Here is a 14,437-nt window from a genome sequence, read left to right as displayed (position 1 = left end):
CATGCAAACGAAATTTTTACCTTATTCAATGAAATTAATGGTTTTCTGATGCGTGCAGAATAACCACAAATCACTAATGCAGGCAACCCGCATACCACCAAACGCCTCACCGAAGAAAATTTCTGGCTTCTTGCACAATGAGCTTTCACATTTTGTCTTTTATGTGAATCATTATGAAACAAGTGCCCTAATAAATGTATAAGATTAAAAAAAATATCTACGCTTTAGAATTCATAGCTTTTTTGTTTTTCCTATCTTGGGCTTTCTGGATTAAAGTTTGCACTTAACTATTGATTGATTGGGTTTTCAAAGCTGCCTTTGCACCCCTTGGATATAGGATGTGGGTGTGACAGCACACACGATACTCATTGTGCATCCATCTATGACCTTTGACATTAAATGGTTAGATCTACTTCACCAGCATCAGATCTGCTTAGAAGTTCTGTTCAAAGTGACTAAAGATAATTGCATGCCATTAATGGTGATAGTGATCATTGATTAGGTATTCCTCACTGTCTAGAAAGAATATAGAAAGCCAGAGTAAAATTTAAAGCCATTTTCTTCATGCTGGCCAAAAATTCTTTGATATTATCAAATTTTTTACCCCTACACAGGGGGTAATGAAGATTCCCCAAGCTAATCATTAATTATGGAGCCTATTAATGGTCTTAAATTAAATTGTAAATAAATTTTTTTACATGCTTATTATAGGGTCGATTGACGGTGCCTTGGCTATCTCTCGTAATGGCGGGGGTCTCGCAATAGCTTGTACTCGCTTTAACGAGGTTCCACTGTACATACATAATCATTATTATTGGATAGGTTTTCAGTACCCCCATCTAGGTGGCTCAGCTGTAGGGAACAGAAGGGGGTCTAATGGTTTAAACCCCCTATAAATGGTGGGGATATACACTGAGATACAGTCTTAATCCATTCCCCATCAAATTAAGCCCCCTTCCATGGTGAAACGCTTGAAAAAAATATGGCCGGGGAAAGGGGAGGATCTCTAGGATCCTGAAGAGGTTTGATATTCATACTAACCACCTGCCTCCATCAAAAATAAGGGATCAACTTGTGAAGGCAAAGGACCCAACCAGACTGAAAACACCTGGAGTACAAATGTGGAAAAACCTACAATGGAGAGACAAGACGCACAATATAGACCAGGGTGAAAGACTCTCAGACACCTCAAAGACCACCAGACACCTCTGCCTGAAAAATCAACATTAGCCGAGCACAACATCAATGAAAACCATATGATTCACTGGGAAGACACGAAGCTCTTGTGTCAATCCTATGGATACTGGGAAAATCCATTCAGATTCAACAGTTCGACAACACCATCAAAAGAGACTGCGGCTACAACGTCAGCTTTATATTAGACCACCTCTTAAAAATTCGATGGGACTGACGGGCAATCAGGAGATGCTTAGGGCAACCGCTCTCAACTATATATACCTTTTACGAGGCAATTTGTATACATGCCTCGGGCATGAAGGGAATGGCAATGGATTCCTGAATCCCTGAGGACGATGGGTGAGTTACACATCAAAACATCGGAAGGAGATATGGAGGACCTTATTCAGTGGGAGACCTGAGTAATCTTCTCTGCCAAATAGTGCTTTAATTGCTACTGATTATAAGCAATGTACAACCGCCAGTTAAAAGTTTAGTTTCTATATTGAATGCTGTCGTTATGTGTAACTGCTGCACTGCAACTCATTGCAATACTTTGCAGGCACATTTCAAAACAGTGACAGAATCATCCCCAGATTATAAACATCTGACTTGTGACTATCAGAAAGTAACAACTGAAGTTTGAAGTAGAACTAAAATTGTTTTTTTAAATAATTGAGGCCTGAACTTTGGACGTTTGCTAGTATAGTGTTCATTTGTAAGATACTGTATTGCCGTGCAACATTTTCCCAAATGTGTAAACTAGCCAAGAGTAATTACACCCTAAACCATACATTACATCCATGATACAAAGTTGAGCAAAGAGTGTATGTTCCTGTGCATGGTTTAATTGAATGCTTTCCATGCAAATATTTTCTTTATGGATGTAATTTTGAAAAGCATAAATAGAAATCATAATTATTTATACCAATAAATGCAATTTTCATTGGATTTTGAAATTCCACTAACACACATAATTAATATTTTCACTCCTTTCAGTGTTTATTGAATTTTTGAACACATTCAACATATAGGCTGCTTGTACATAAATATGAAACAAATACACAAATTTACAGAACTCAAATAAAAAACTATATATTATTTACAATATAAACGTCATTAACAGCCAGTCTGCCATCATGTAAATATATTCATTTTAATGACAGCAATGAGATAACCTTGGGAAACTTTAGTTGGCCTCATTCTGAGAGATTCATTTAGAAGCAATGCTCACAATTGTTGGTGTAAGTCACTCCTCACCCATTTAGCCGACTTTCATATTTGACATAAGAGGCCACAAATATATTTAGATAATGCTATTACCCTTTTTGGAGAATATCATTGAGCATAAAATAAATTTACAAGGTATGATTCACTTTTCACAATTCCTTGGACAATATTTAACAATAAAACCTGTCTCCCTAACTCTTGGTAACATTAGGAAATATTGGATGGATTTGGGGGAATAAATAAATTACATGCATCATATGCTGCATATAAACATCAGGAATAATATTGCCATGGAAAAATTATGTTGGTACCTTTCAACAGACATATGCAATGGGAGGTATATATCTATTGCTTCAGCTACATATTTTTGCTACTACACATATGCTAAATATGTTTTGAATGGGAAGACAGATAAAAATTGCATCATAATTGAAAATGTAAATTTCCTCTATGTTTCCTTACAATGAATTAATATAAAAATTCTAAACTATTTACAAATGTAATGGACAAATGGACTTAATTTTCCATGAGTAGTTTCACTTGTTTGTGTTCAGAGCACAATCTCTATGGACTTCATCTCACAAAGCATTGATTGATGTGGACACTGCGTAGGCACAATACAACATATACGTGTGTATTTATAAGTATAAACTGGATGGCAACACATGTTGATCAGTCACAAAGGACAATTCAGAACAGCCTGGCTATGACTCTAACATAATAATGGGCCTTTCAGGCAGCTATATGGTATTCTTTATGGTAAAGCCAGGAAACTAATAATTTTTAAAGCCAAATACATATTGTATTCAGTTTAAAATTTTGGACGGATAATGTAAACTAAATTCATGACTATGTACTTCATAAATGGTACTTTTCAGGGTGACAAAAAACATCAAATCATCATTGGTATAGGTAATGCATGAGGTTTAAAAACATATGAATAGAGGTGATTATATTAATGACAGTAGAGTAAAAAGTAAAAAAATCAACAAAAGCTAAAAATAACTTCGTGAGATTAAAGAATATAAATTACATTTTTCTATAGAGCAATATCAATAAATTCCTCTTCGAATAGTTCGATACGTATTTTACATGGCACATTAATAACATTTTATAAATAAACAATTGGAAACAACTCATTTACTTATTTTATATTTGTACAATTAATATCTTCATTGAAGCAGAGAGGCTACTTGAGCAACATCTAAAAGCAAATTCTAGGAATAATATGCAAAAATAGTACATCTTGCTGTACAGATCTCACGCTTACAGTATTTTCTTCTGGTTGCAAAATTTAGCAAGAGCAAATTGAAGGAGAATTCATAACTTCCCCCATTGAATTTGGATGCAAACATTCTCTAGCATTGACAGATTAACTTCATTTTAAATTTCTATGAATACATATCAAGCTAAGCTCATAAGGAATATGAAAAATTCCAGTAACCATAGTTAACAATATTTTGGTTAAACAAATCTTGAACCGAGGGAGGAGAGTTTGAAGAGTTATTCGACAGATATCAAGCCAAGTTTTGGAAAGTAATATCTACGTATTACCTAATACACGGGTGTCAGTGATTTTTTTCTCAGTTTTCTATATCTTTAAGCAACGTAACAGTTTGCGTAATAAAGTAAACGCACCATAGATTATCCTAAACAAAATTTTTGTCAGGTATACTTCGTTATGGGTGTGGTTCATTTTCAAATGACAGATTCCAAGAACAACACTGAAGTGATCTTTTGAATTTTTTCCTTCCCTGCTTGATTATTTTCTGCTCAGACAAATCCAGAAGACCGGTAGGCATTTATAAACATTATCACTCCTGCCAAATAAAGTCTTTTATTATCCTATAGGAATGCAGTATATTTCAGATAATATCACAGATTTTGTCAATGTACATCTTTGTTTGATTCACTGCACTGCACTCTGTCACTATGAAACGGTGTTGTACAGTTAATATTATAACGGATGATTAAAAGAAATCATTTTCAAGCTCCCTAAGATTTAGGCTGTCCTAAATAAAAGACCAAGCCTGAATAAAAACAATTCAATAAAAAAATCAAAGGCAATATCAACCATGGCATACATGTTCATTCAACACTTGCACACACTTTGCACATACCAAGCTCAAAAACAAGAAGACATTGAAAATAATGCCTCAAGTAACCGATGTGTCAATATTCATTACATTTGGAAGATGCATCAACGGTTTTCCTGACTCTTACGTCGCCCATGACATTCACTCCATTAAATTGAGTTGAGCCCACAAATACCTTGGCGTGGCTCAAAAGAATAAGATAACAGCAAAAATTTAGCTGGGATCTACACGACATAGATCCATGTCAATAACGCCTTGGTCATTACAAGTGAGCATGTGAAATGTCAGCCAAAGGGAAAATATTCCCCAGTTCAACTTGGAGTTGGCTGCATTCCGGGCGTACGCATCCCTTGCTGTTTCTCCCTCTTACAATGCTCCACGTGCTGAGACAACACATCTGAGAACTTCAACTTGCCTATGTTCATGCGAACCGCTTCGATTGAACGGAACAGACGATCCGATGACAAGTCATCCGGGAGACGAGTTAGAAACTGGGCCACACGTATGAAATCTAAGTTCAGCAGCAGTTCTTGATTTAAGTGGAGGACACCTGAAGAAAAAAATAAAGGTTAAATTTAACGACATAAGAATAATCATATTAGAAACAAAAAGACATCTCAGACATATCAGGGTCCAAAATCAACCCAGTTTCTCATTTTGAATATCATGTGGTGAATACTATATGTAATAAGTGATTACATAAAATATAAAAAGGAATTGTGCCAAAATTAACATTACTTTAACATAATGCCAGCCCATCTAATGCACCAAATGTACTACTATCATAGTATTAAGCACTATAATATGTACACCAAAGCTGCATACAGATCCTCATTTTGGCATGGAGTGAAGGGGAGCAGGAGGGCCTTCTTCCTTAAATTTTCCCCCAATGTGACTACAAATAGCAACTCTTAATATTGGTTTACAGAAAATAACTAAAGTGACAAGAGGCGATCATGCCTGTCTCAATATTTGAGGATTATTTTCCAAAGTTACTCAGGCAATTGTGGCCTACCTCTATCCATCTGTTAGGCAGACTCAGGTGGATAGTGCAATAACTTAAAATGATGGATTAATTAATGTTACTAGTAGATCAATTGCTTAAGTATTTAAATACATGCAAATAATAATTTATAAGAAGGAATCTCACTACATCCAACACCCATACCCTTGGCCATGATTCATTGAATGCTTTAACTTAAATTTGACTTTATTTTCCTCATTTCAGGGAGGGCCCCCTCCAATCTTTCATACGTAGGCCCCTGACATAACCAAGCAATTATAGCTAGCAGGCAAAATTACATGTGACCAGGATGGAAAACACATCTTATCAGTGAAAAAGCTGAATCTGGAATCATCTTTAACATATGTATTCCTAACTAGTCATATAAAAAGGAACAAGTTGCATATTTCAGTTGGTAGTTGCTTATGGATCATGTCATGGTTGAGCGAATAAATTTGGAAGTGTACATAACTTATTAGAAACCCAGGTTTTCAATGACATAGACTGCTAAAAGATTGCCGAAATTCCACAAACCCATTCATTACAGAGTTACCTTTGTTATAGGGTCTCAGCTAGCGATAGTTACGTTAGGAGCTGATGGGAACATTTCGAAACACATTATTTGGGAAAAAATTTCACATGATAAATCTTAAGTTATAAAATTGGCAATCAATACATAAAATTGGTATTACTGTGCATTTCTGTACATATATAAGTTGTAGTTTATAATCAAATGCAACGGAGACAATCAGGTTTCTTTTTAATATTTCCGCATATTCATAATACAATAGACTCTTGTTAATACGAACAACGTTATTACAAAATTCTCATTATTATGAAGCAATTCGTTGGTCCCGACAAAAAGGCCTATCTAATCTATAGTAAAAGAAACTTTATCACAAAATTTTCATTGTTACAAAATTACGAACCTCAGTCCCAGTCGCGGCGGTTACAAAATGAACTTTATTATGAAGTTCCGTGGAAAATCAACGGCATTTAGGTGGATATACACTACGCTACATTGTCATCATTGATCCACGTTTAATAGGGTGGGCCGAAAAAAGGTTTTTTTTCCTGGTCAAATTTGCCCTGTGCGAGAAAGTTGCGAAATGATATGAGGATCTCGCACACAAAATATTTTTCAAATCGGATAATATTAACCACTGCCGCCCGAGCTCTAAAGTTTAAAATTTTGCGAAAAATCAGGCTGATTTCAGAATCAAACGGCTATGAAGACGAATTTTATGAAAATATGGGATAATGGATAATCTAAAGAAGTGGATACATGTTTATAGTTTATAAAAATGAAATTTGAAGTTTATTTGACAAAACATATGGTTCAAACAACGTCTATGAATTAACAACAAAATTAGAGTATAGACCACCCGCACAACGCAACTCATTTTTGCCTACGTTTCTAAAATTCCATTTTGGGGACTAAATCTAAGGTAAAATAATATTTATTTCAATTGAATTTAAGTTTTTAGCAAATAAATCATCATATGGTTGTTAACAATCCCACAAAAAGTAATAATAAGGTACATTATTTTAAATTAACGTCAATCACAATGTCGAATAACGTACCTGTGGAGCTATTTTCAACAAGAAATTCAGCCAAGGCTGAGAAAGAACAGAACCTGAACACCAAGCATTTCACTGAGTAGTTCTCTGCTAGTTTCTTGAAGAAACTACCCAGAACTCACCGCGAGGAACTGGCTACCATCGAGTTCCACCTGTGTCCTCCCAACCAACCTTCCAAAAGATTACGGGAGGATTGATGCAATGGTGAAAATAGAGAAAAAGCGTACTAGGTGTGGAGTGGAGTGCATGATATTTGTTACACCCGAAAAGTTAATGGGTAATGATTTGCCCACTTATGGAGAGATGATGAAAATGTTTTTGTACTCTCGGTACATTGAAGTAGAAAGTTAAAATACTATTATTATTTCTGTGCCGGGAATCGCGGAGACAGTGGCTTATGTCATTGAAGACATTTGGCATAGATCCTCTATCCCAGTTGTTGGAAGTAGGCAAATTGTTAGACGAATCATTCAAATCATGGAAACAATCGCAATATTCTTTGATGTGTCAACAAGAATGCTTTCATTGACCTGAAACAAGATTTTCTTCGTCACACACGTCAGCTTTTTGATGTTGCGGCATGTAAATTGCTTTATTGGGACTGATTGTGTTTTTGATATTCCTTCAAAAGTGCCTAGTTTAGAATGGGAATTCCCTAAGGACAGAGAAGAGGCAGGAAAATGATTATAGGCGCCATCGATGTGCAGGAGACCAAAAATAAGAAGACGAGGCTTTGCAGTTTAGAAGGAACAAAGGAACACCCGAATGCTCCACCCTATTTTGTCATAACACTTCTGTTTGGAGGACTCAGGTGATGAAATGACATTGAACGGAGAGTTATGTGATGCAAGTGAAGGAGAGGATTTCATGGAAAAAGGTCAGTGTAAATGATTTGAAATTTGCCTCAGCCTGTGAACTATTCTGCATATCAAACCGTGCCTCTGCAGCACTTGCATCTATGCACCTAGAAGATATCGGGTTGGTTACCCAAGGAGTCGATGTACTTGTTGTTGACATGAACAAAGTTAGAATGGAAAGGGAAAGATTGCGTACGTCTCTTCGGAGGAATGTGGGAGCTGTTAAACTACAAGCGCTTTACTTCAATGAGAGGAAAGACTCTGCTTTCGTTTGTAGTCAATCAAAGCGAAAAACAATAGTGTAGGAGCATGTAACCCTGGTTCATGCTACTTAGGGCATGTCATCCCATGTGTCAGCAAAGCTTTTGGCCTCTAAGATTCCATCATGAATTTTCTAGCGGAGGAAATGATCAATATCGATGGACTACAAGCAATTGGGTGCGATGGAACTGCAGTTAATACCGGAAGCCATGCCGGAGTAATCAGGAGAATGGAAATGGTCCTAAGAAGACCCTCACATTGGTTTGTTTACCTGCTTCATTTCAATGAACTTCCGTTGAGCACCGTCAAAAGAACTGATGACCCAGGCTAAATTTGTTATCGAAGTTTACGCTCCAATGCGGTTTTCAATAAAATTGAAACCATATTGCACGGAAGGCCCGATGCATATTACGAACATGATTCTTCCTTTCTAATGTATGGATAGAGACAACAAATTATGCCTCTACTCTATAACTCAGGGAAATGTAATTTTGCTCACCCAGAGAATATTCTGCTTGCAATGTTATCCGATGAACGCAGACAAATTCGTGCATTGGCCATCACAAAGACATTGAAATCGGGAGAAACTCAGCGGAAGGAATTGAGAAAATTTGAAGTTCCAAAGCTAAACTTCGATGCTCAAAATTATATAGACTTGGTTGACTGGGAAGCAATTGAGGTATATCAACCACCATTAGTCGCTAGGATGACAAACAAAGATGTCGAAGACCTTGTTACGGAAAGAGTTGTATTAGAAGTACCTTCTTTTCCTTGCCACACACAAGCAGTTGAAAGGATGGTACAAATGATAACGTTGGCATCAAAATCCGTGTACAGTACAGAACGCAGGCATGGATGCATAAGAAACAGATAAATTCAACCAAAATTCGAAAAAAATCACAATATGTGTAGTTTTGAAAGGTTGGCTGGGAGGACATGGGTGGAACTCCATGGTAGCCAGTTCCTCATGGTGAGTTCTGGGTAGTTTCTTCAAGAAACTAGCAGAGAACTACTCAGTGAAATGCTTGGTGTTCAGGTTCTGTTCTTTCTCAGCCTTGAATGAATTTTTCCTGTTGAGTAATATTCAGGAATTCTTCTACACCACATTAATTCAATTCAAAATTAACCTATAGTAGAGCCCATGTAAAATAATTGTTTCTTCTCCTTAAAATCAACATTAAGCTAACAATTTTCACTTTATATGGCTGAGTTATTTTTTTCCTTAATGGTCAGAACTACAGAATAAAAATAACATAGGAGGTAGCAAAACTGTTCCTGTTACAATATATGGATATCATTCAAAGATAAAATGTATTTGACATATTACCTAGAGCTGTACGAAAGAGAAACTCCTCGCCATCCCGCAGGAACACATCCCAGACTCTACACGCTATGTCCAAGGGCATTGCCTTGGAGAAGACGGTGTAGAGCCACTCGAGGAGGTATAGGTCGGGCGAGAGACCCTGCTGCTCAAAGTGCTGGCACAGCTTCGGGAGGTTCTCACGGAAGAAGTCTTTGTATGTTGCATAGTAAGCCTCCATCTGGGGAGAGTGAATCAAAGAAACCATATATTTGACGATAAATAACACAGTCATTTCAATGATCACAAGATTATGTAAAGTTTTTTATTCCATGTGAATCAAAATATTCATTTTAAAAAATGCCAAGATTATGGATCAAAATGTGAGTGCAAAAACCAACACACAACCCAAATAACCATTATGTCCTGAAGGTAAGAACTTCATACTAATCAACAGGGCCAGATTTACCCAAAGTTACACTATAGGCACCTCCTCACTTGAGCCCCCCCTCCCTGATTTTTATGATAAGGCATAGCCACTCACATGAGATGACAGAAGGTGCCCCTTGGACTGTGACGCCCCTAGGCACATGCCTACTTTGCCTTATGGTAAATCTGGCTCTGCTAATCGTGATAATATTACAAGAGAATAAAAGGAAGAAACGATGCTAAAAATAACGAAGCAGAATTGTGAGGTAGCCACTCATTTATCAAACTAGCATTATAAGTCTTATAAAGGATTTACAGACTATTTAATATGGTGTATTTTACCAAAAATCATCCCTAGAGGGGATTCAAATTATTCCCATAAATCCAAAGAGTAATTGAATTAAAGGTAATATAAATTCCACCCTTAAATTCAGCTAAAACACAACATAAAATCATTTTTTTTTACTATCACAAAACACTCCCGATCATCCAGGCTAATGATGCGGAAGGACGGCACGAATAATCATAAAACAAGGATAACCCAAAATTTCACTTTAATGTCTTGTAATGCTCATAAGTTACGTAAAAAAACAATATGTTATTATTTATGCCATTATTCTGTTATTTTAGAGTGCTTCGCGAACTCATTGAGAGATTTCTTCACCAGTTTGCGATCTTTTTAGCGGCGATAACATGGTTGTACTCGAATTATTAATGCTCCATGTAAGGCCTGGTTTAGAAAACCACACATCTGTGGCTGTGTGATCACAGATACTGAAAAGTGGTTTGCACTAATGCCTCAAAACCACTGCTCGACGTCGGAAACTACACTGTCAGGCACCACGCCACCTAGTCGCATCTTGCACAAGTTGCCCGGGTTGTAACTGCTGTAGGACATGCATCCGTGATCATGGAGTGCGGTCGCGCACTGCAAGGCTTGGAAAACAGGAACATGGTACTCCCGTGAATGGAGCTAGCACGCGATAGCTTCCATTTTACGGAGAGGATTCTAACGGAAATAATAAGCGCGCTGTATCCTAGCATTAATGCAGTAATTGCGATGATTTTGCATCCGATTTTATTTTTTCATAAAGACCACAGATAATATTGAGCGAGAGTGAAAATCGTACATGGATAATCCGCAACACGGATATACCGCAGCCGGATAATCGGGAGTCTGCTGTACCAAGAACCACTAGAATGACATGTTGGAAAAGGGATGCTCTTATATTGGCATGTAGATGATGAAAAAGACAAATGATTGTTATTTTTTTTATTCAAATACATTTTTTTCTGATTTTTTTGTCATTTTCCTTGACATTCACTAATTTTCAAGACTTCCATGGAATTCCATGATTCCAAATCTTTTCAGGTTTTCCAGAAGCAATCCTTAATTGCCTATAAATATGTGTTATCAAATACTTTACATGATTCAGAAATACAACAAAATCCTCAGCACCTATTTCAAAGGATTGACACATTTTCAAGTGTGGAACACTCGTGAGAAATTGAGATCACTCCTCTCCATCTTAAATTTGACATACACACCGAGAGATAAGGTGAAATCAGAAGAAATAAGTTTAATGTTTTGAGCAATATCTATTGCTTAATACCAGGTCAATGGCCAATATTTCTATCACTAAGCCTGCCACTGCCTTAAGGGCACAAAACCAAATTTTGATATTTTTAACTTCAGTTTTCAAATAATTTTTGTTGTTTACAAAATAACTAAGAAACTGAGCAAATGAGTTTAAAATATATCACTTTAAGCCTTGAAGAAGGTGGCAGACTTAGCCACACAAATAGCCATTTATAAACTCATACGCCTTGTGTGAAACCTGAGAAAAATTCCTAAATATGATCCACCAGAAAAGTACAAAACAAAAAGAGTCTCCCCAATGGCTGTGAAATTTGGCACCATTAATGAGGGGCTGATGGACCCCACTGAGGATGCCGGGTTATTAATACAAACACACTACCTGTGATCCTTTGCAGAGCTAATAAGACCCTACTAAAGATGTCAAATATTCACCCAATCACACTCACATACACAAATAACATTCACTCACACACACAGTAGGGGAAAAATTCTGGGAGAACCGCTCAAAAAGAGCGTACTCAAAAAAGAAGAAACACAAAGGAATGAGGGTGATCGTCGAATATGCGTATTTCAAGCACAAAGTGCTCCTCTTCAGCAAGCTGAAGGGAAATAATCACTTGCAACACGACGTTGTAAATGATTATTTCCCACCAGGAAAGTATGAATTCATACATGTATGTCCTTCACATCCATTGTCTTTCAATAGCACTTATGTAGACTTGCTATAAAGGCAGAAATAACTCACGATAGATTCCTTGAGCCGAAAGAAGGCAACATGGCACGGACGGTTAAGAAGATTGGCAAAGCAAATAAAGGCATCTGGAGCGTCCATGTTGAGAATGAGAACCGCAGCTAGGAATGACATCCCTTGAACGTAGCCCACATCAGGGCGGTAGCACACATATGCACCAATCAGACTGTGAAGTATGTCATAGTATGGACCTCCCTGCAAAGAGAAGGCAAACAAGTAAATAAGGTGCTTATTGTACAATTATTATAAACAGTGGATATATAAGATTCAAACTAAAATAACCAAACAAAAGGTCGATAATCCAGAGCTGGGATAAAAAATGTCAAAAATCTAAGAAAGAAAATAGGTACTTATCATTATCATGAAAGCACCTTGGAAACCAAGTAGATTTCTCATTACCAATTACCTACTAATCATTTTGCAACATGAAAACGCACAGAATAAAGCATAAGCTGGCATAAAAACTACCATATAATCAATTAATATAAAGTAAAATTTTAAATTTTAGGCCTCGTAACTTGCAGTATAAAAAAAACCTTATGGGTGGACTCAAAACCCCAACCACATTATAAAAAGGGTCACTTCTAAAGAAACAGAAGATGTAAGAAGGAAAGTTAATTTGTCCTGGGAGACTTAACTCTAATTATATGCATCTTGCAGTTTTTGCAATTTAGGAGACCACCCATTTTCCGCAAATCCCATGATTCCAAGGGGTTATTCACTCACCTTGTTCTGCGTACCCCATGTATTTCTCATCCCACTGATTTTCCCTATGCATTAATCTAATGGTGATCTAGTAATTTTAACAGAGATAAATGGCATGCAAATTCAGTTTCACAAGTGCTCCCCCAAACCAAACTCTAAGAATATTCAAAGCACTGAAGGAACAAGTGACTTTGTACGCAGTCACGCGCACGGGTGCAAAGTTAAATACACCAAAGGATGAAGTTCGCCATGAAAATCGGGAGATCCGGGTTCGAATCCCGGCTAAGTCAAATATTTTTTCATGGCGAACTTCATCCTTTGGTGTATTTAACTCTAAGAATATTGTCCGCTTTTTTTAACGGAATGAGCAAGAAAAAATTGTACGTGCCTTGAGGGCAAATTGTGGCAGGCTGTTACAAAGAATTTCAACTCACTCTTTGGTTATACATTAATACCAAGTATGATACAGAAGGTGTCTGAAACCCAAGTCCACCCCCATATTTATAACCTATATCAAGAAATATTACAACAATAGTATTGAATAACATGAACAAAAATATTTGGATTCATTAACAGCCTTCCCAAAAGACAACCTCCCTCCATCTATGATCATTAATATTAACCTGCAAAATCATCCAACTCGCTGCCAACTACAACATTTTGATTGGAGCATTAAAAATTTTACGGGTGCTGTCCATGTAAAAAACAGAATCATTTTTGTATTTCCCCACGTCAATTGTGAAAGCAGCCAACATTTCTTCTCTTGGGTTAAAGTCCTGCCTCAAGAAGGGGGCTGATTAGCCCTGACAAGGTCTCCGGCAGAAGAGAAAAAAATGGTTGGCAGTTCTTACAAGATATGGGGAAACCCTTAAATAATTTTACAACACTATGATTGACTTCTAAAGAGAGTTGCAGAACCATACAATAGGGCGGATCGCAAAAATCGATTTTTTTCAAATCCATCTGGCCCAATGAAAAAAAGTTGTGGGACCGATCAAAAATAAGGCCTGAAAAATTTGAGACCTGTACGTGAACCCCTGACCCTCGCTCAAATGCAATTTATGGGGGGGAGGGTCAAAATTCGAAAAATATAATATTTTATGGTCATTTCCTATAGATTTTGCCGAGTTACTGCCCTTTTAGGGCAAAAATTTTGTGCATTTTGACGTATCTGCCACCGTTTAACCACAAAATGCCTAATTTGAGTCCGCGTCCGCGAAGAAAATATTCCAACGCCCACGCAGCGTCGTGGATACCAGAGCCGCAGGCCGATCCCTTCCCCTCCACGCTCGCTTCTCCCCCTCCCACGCCTCTAACACAGCAAAATTCATCCCGCGCATGCTGCTAGGAGGTCGTTTATCTTTCATTATATAAATCAGAAGATGGTAGACGGTAAAAAACGATGCGTAGTGAGACGACTTATCCCTTCTTTGGCGCCTCGTCGGCGT

At 37.2% G+C, this 14,437-nt stretch overlaps 1 protein-coding gene across 1 annotated transcript in view; it reads right to left on the bottom strand.

Moving 5' to 3' along the window:
• Positions 1–2,153: 2,153 nt before the first annotated feature.
• The window catches only part of LOC124154621 (TBC1 domain family member 12-like), a 214,680-nt gene continuing 202,396 nt past the window's right edge, over positions 2,154–14,437 (bottom strand). Inside the window, exons 7-9 of the mRNA XM_046528460.1 lie at positions 12,279–12,479; positions 9,532–9,745; positions 2,154–5,052 (exon numbers count right to left, since the gene is read on the bottom strand). Coding sequence (XP_046384416.1) covers positions 4,814–5,052; positions 9,532–9,745; positions 12,279–12,479 — 654 coding nt within the window. The 3' untranslated portion in view covers positions 2,154–4,813. The remainder of the gene's footprint in view (positions 5,053–9,531; positions 9,746–12,278; positions 12,480–14,437) is intronic.

The sequence above is a fragment of the Ischnura elegans genome, chromosome 2 (assembly GCF_921293095.1).
Source record: "Ischnura elegans chromosome 2, ioIscEleg1.1, whole genome shotgun sequence".
Lineage (NCBI taxonomy): Eukaryota > Metazoa > Arthropoda > Insecta > Odonata > Coenagrionidae > Ischnura > Ischnura elegans.
Note: the sequence above shows the minus strand (reverse complement) of the source record. Positions and strands in the feature narration are given on the sequence as shown.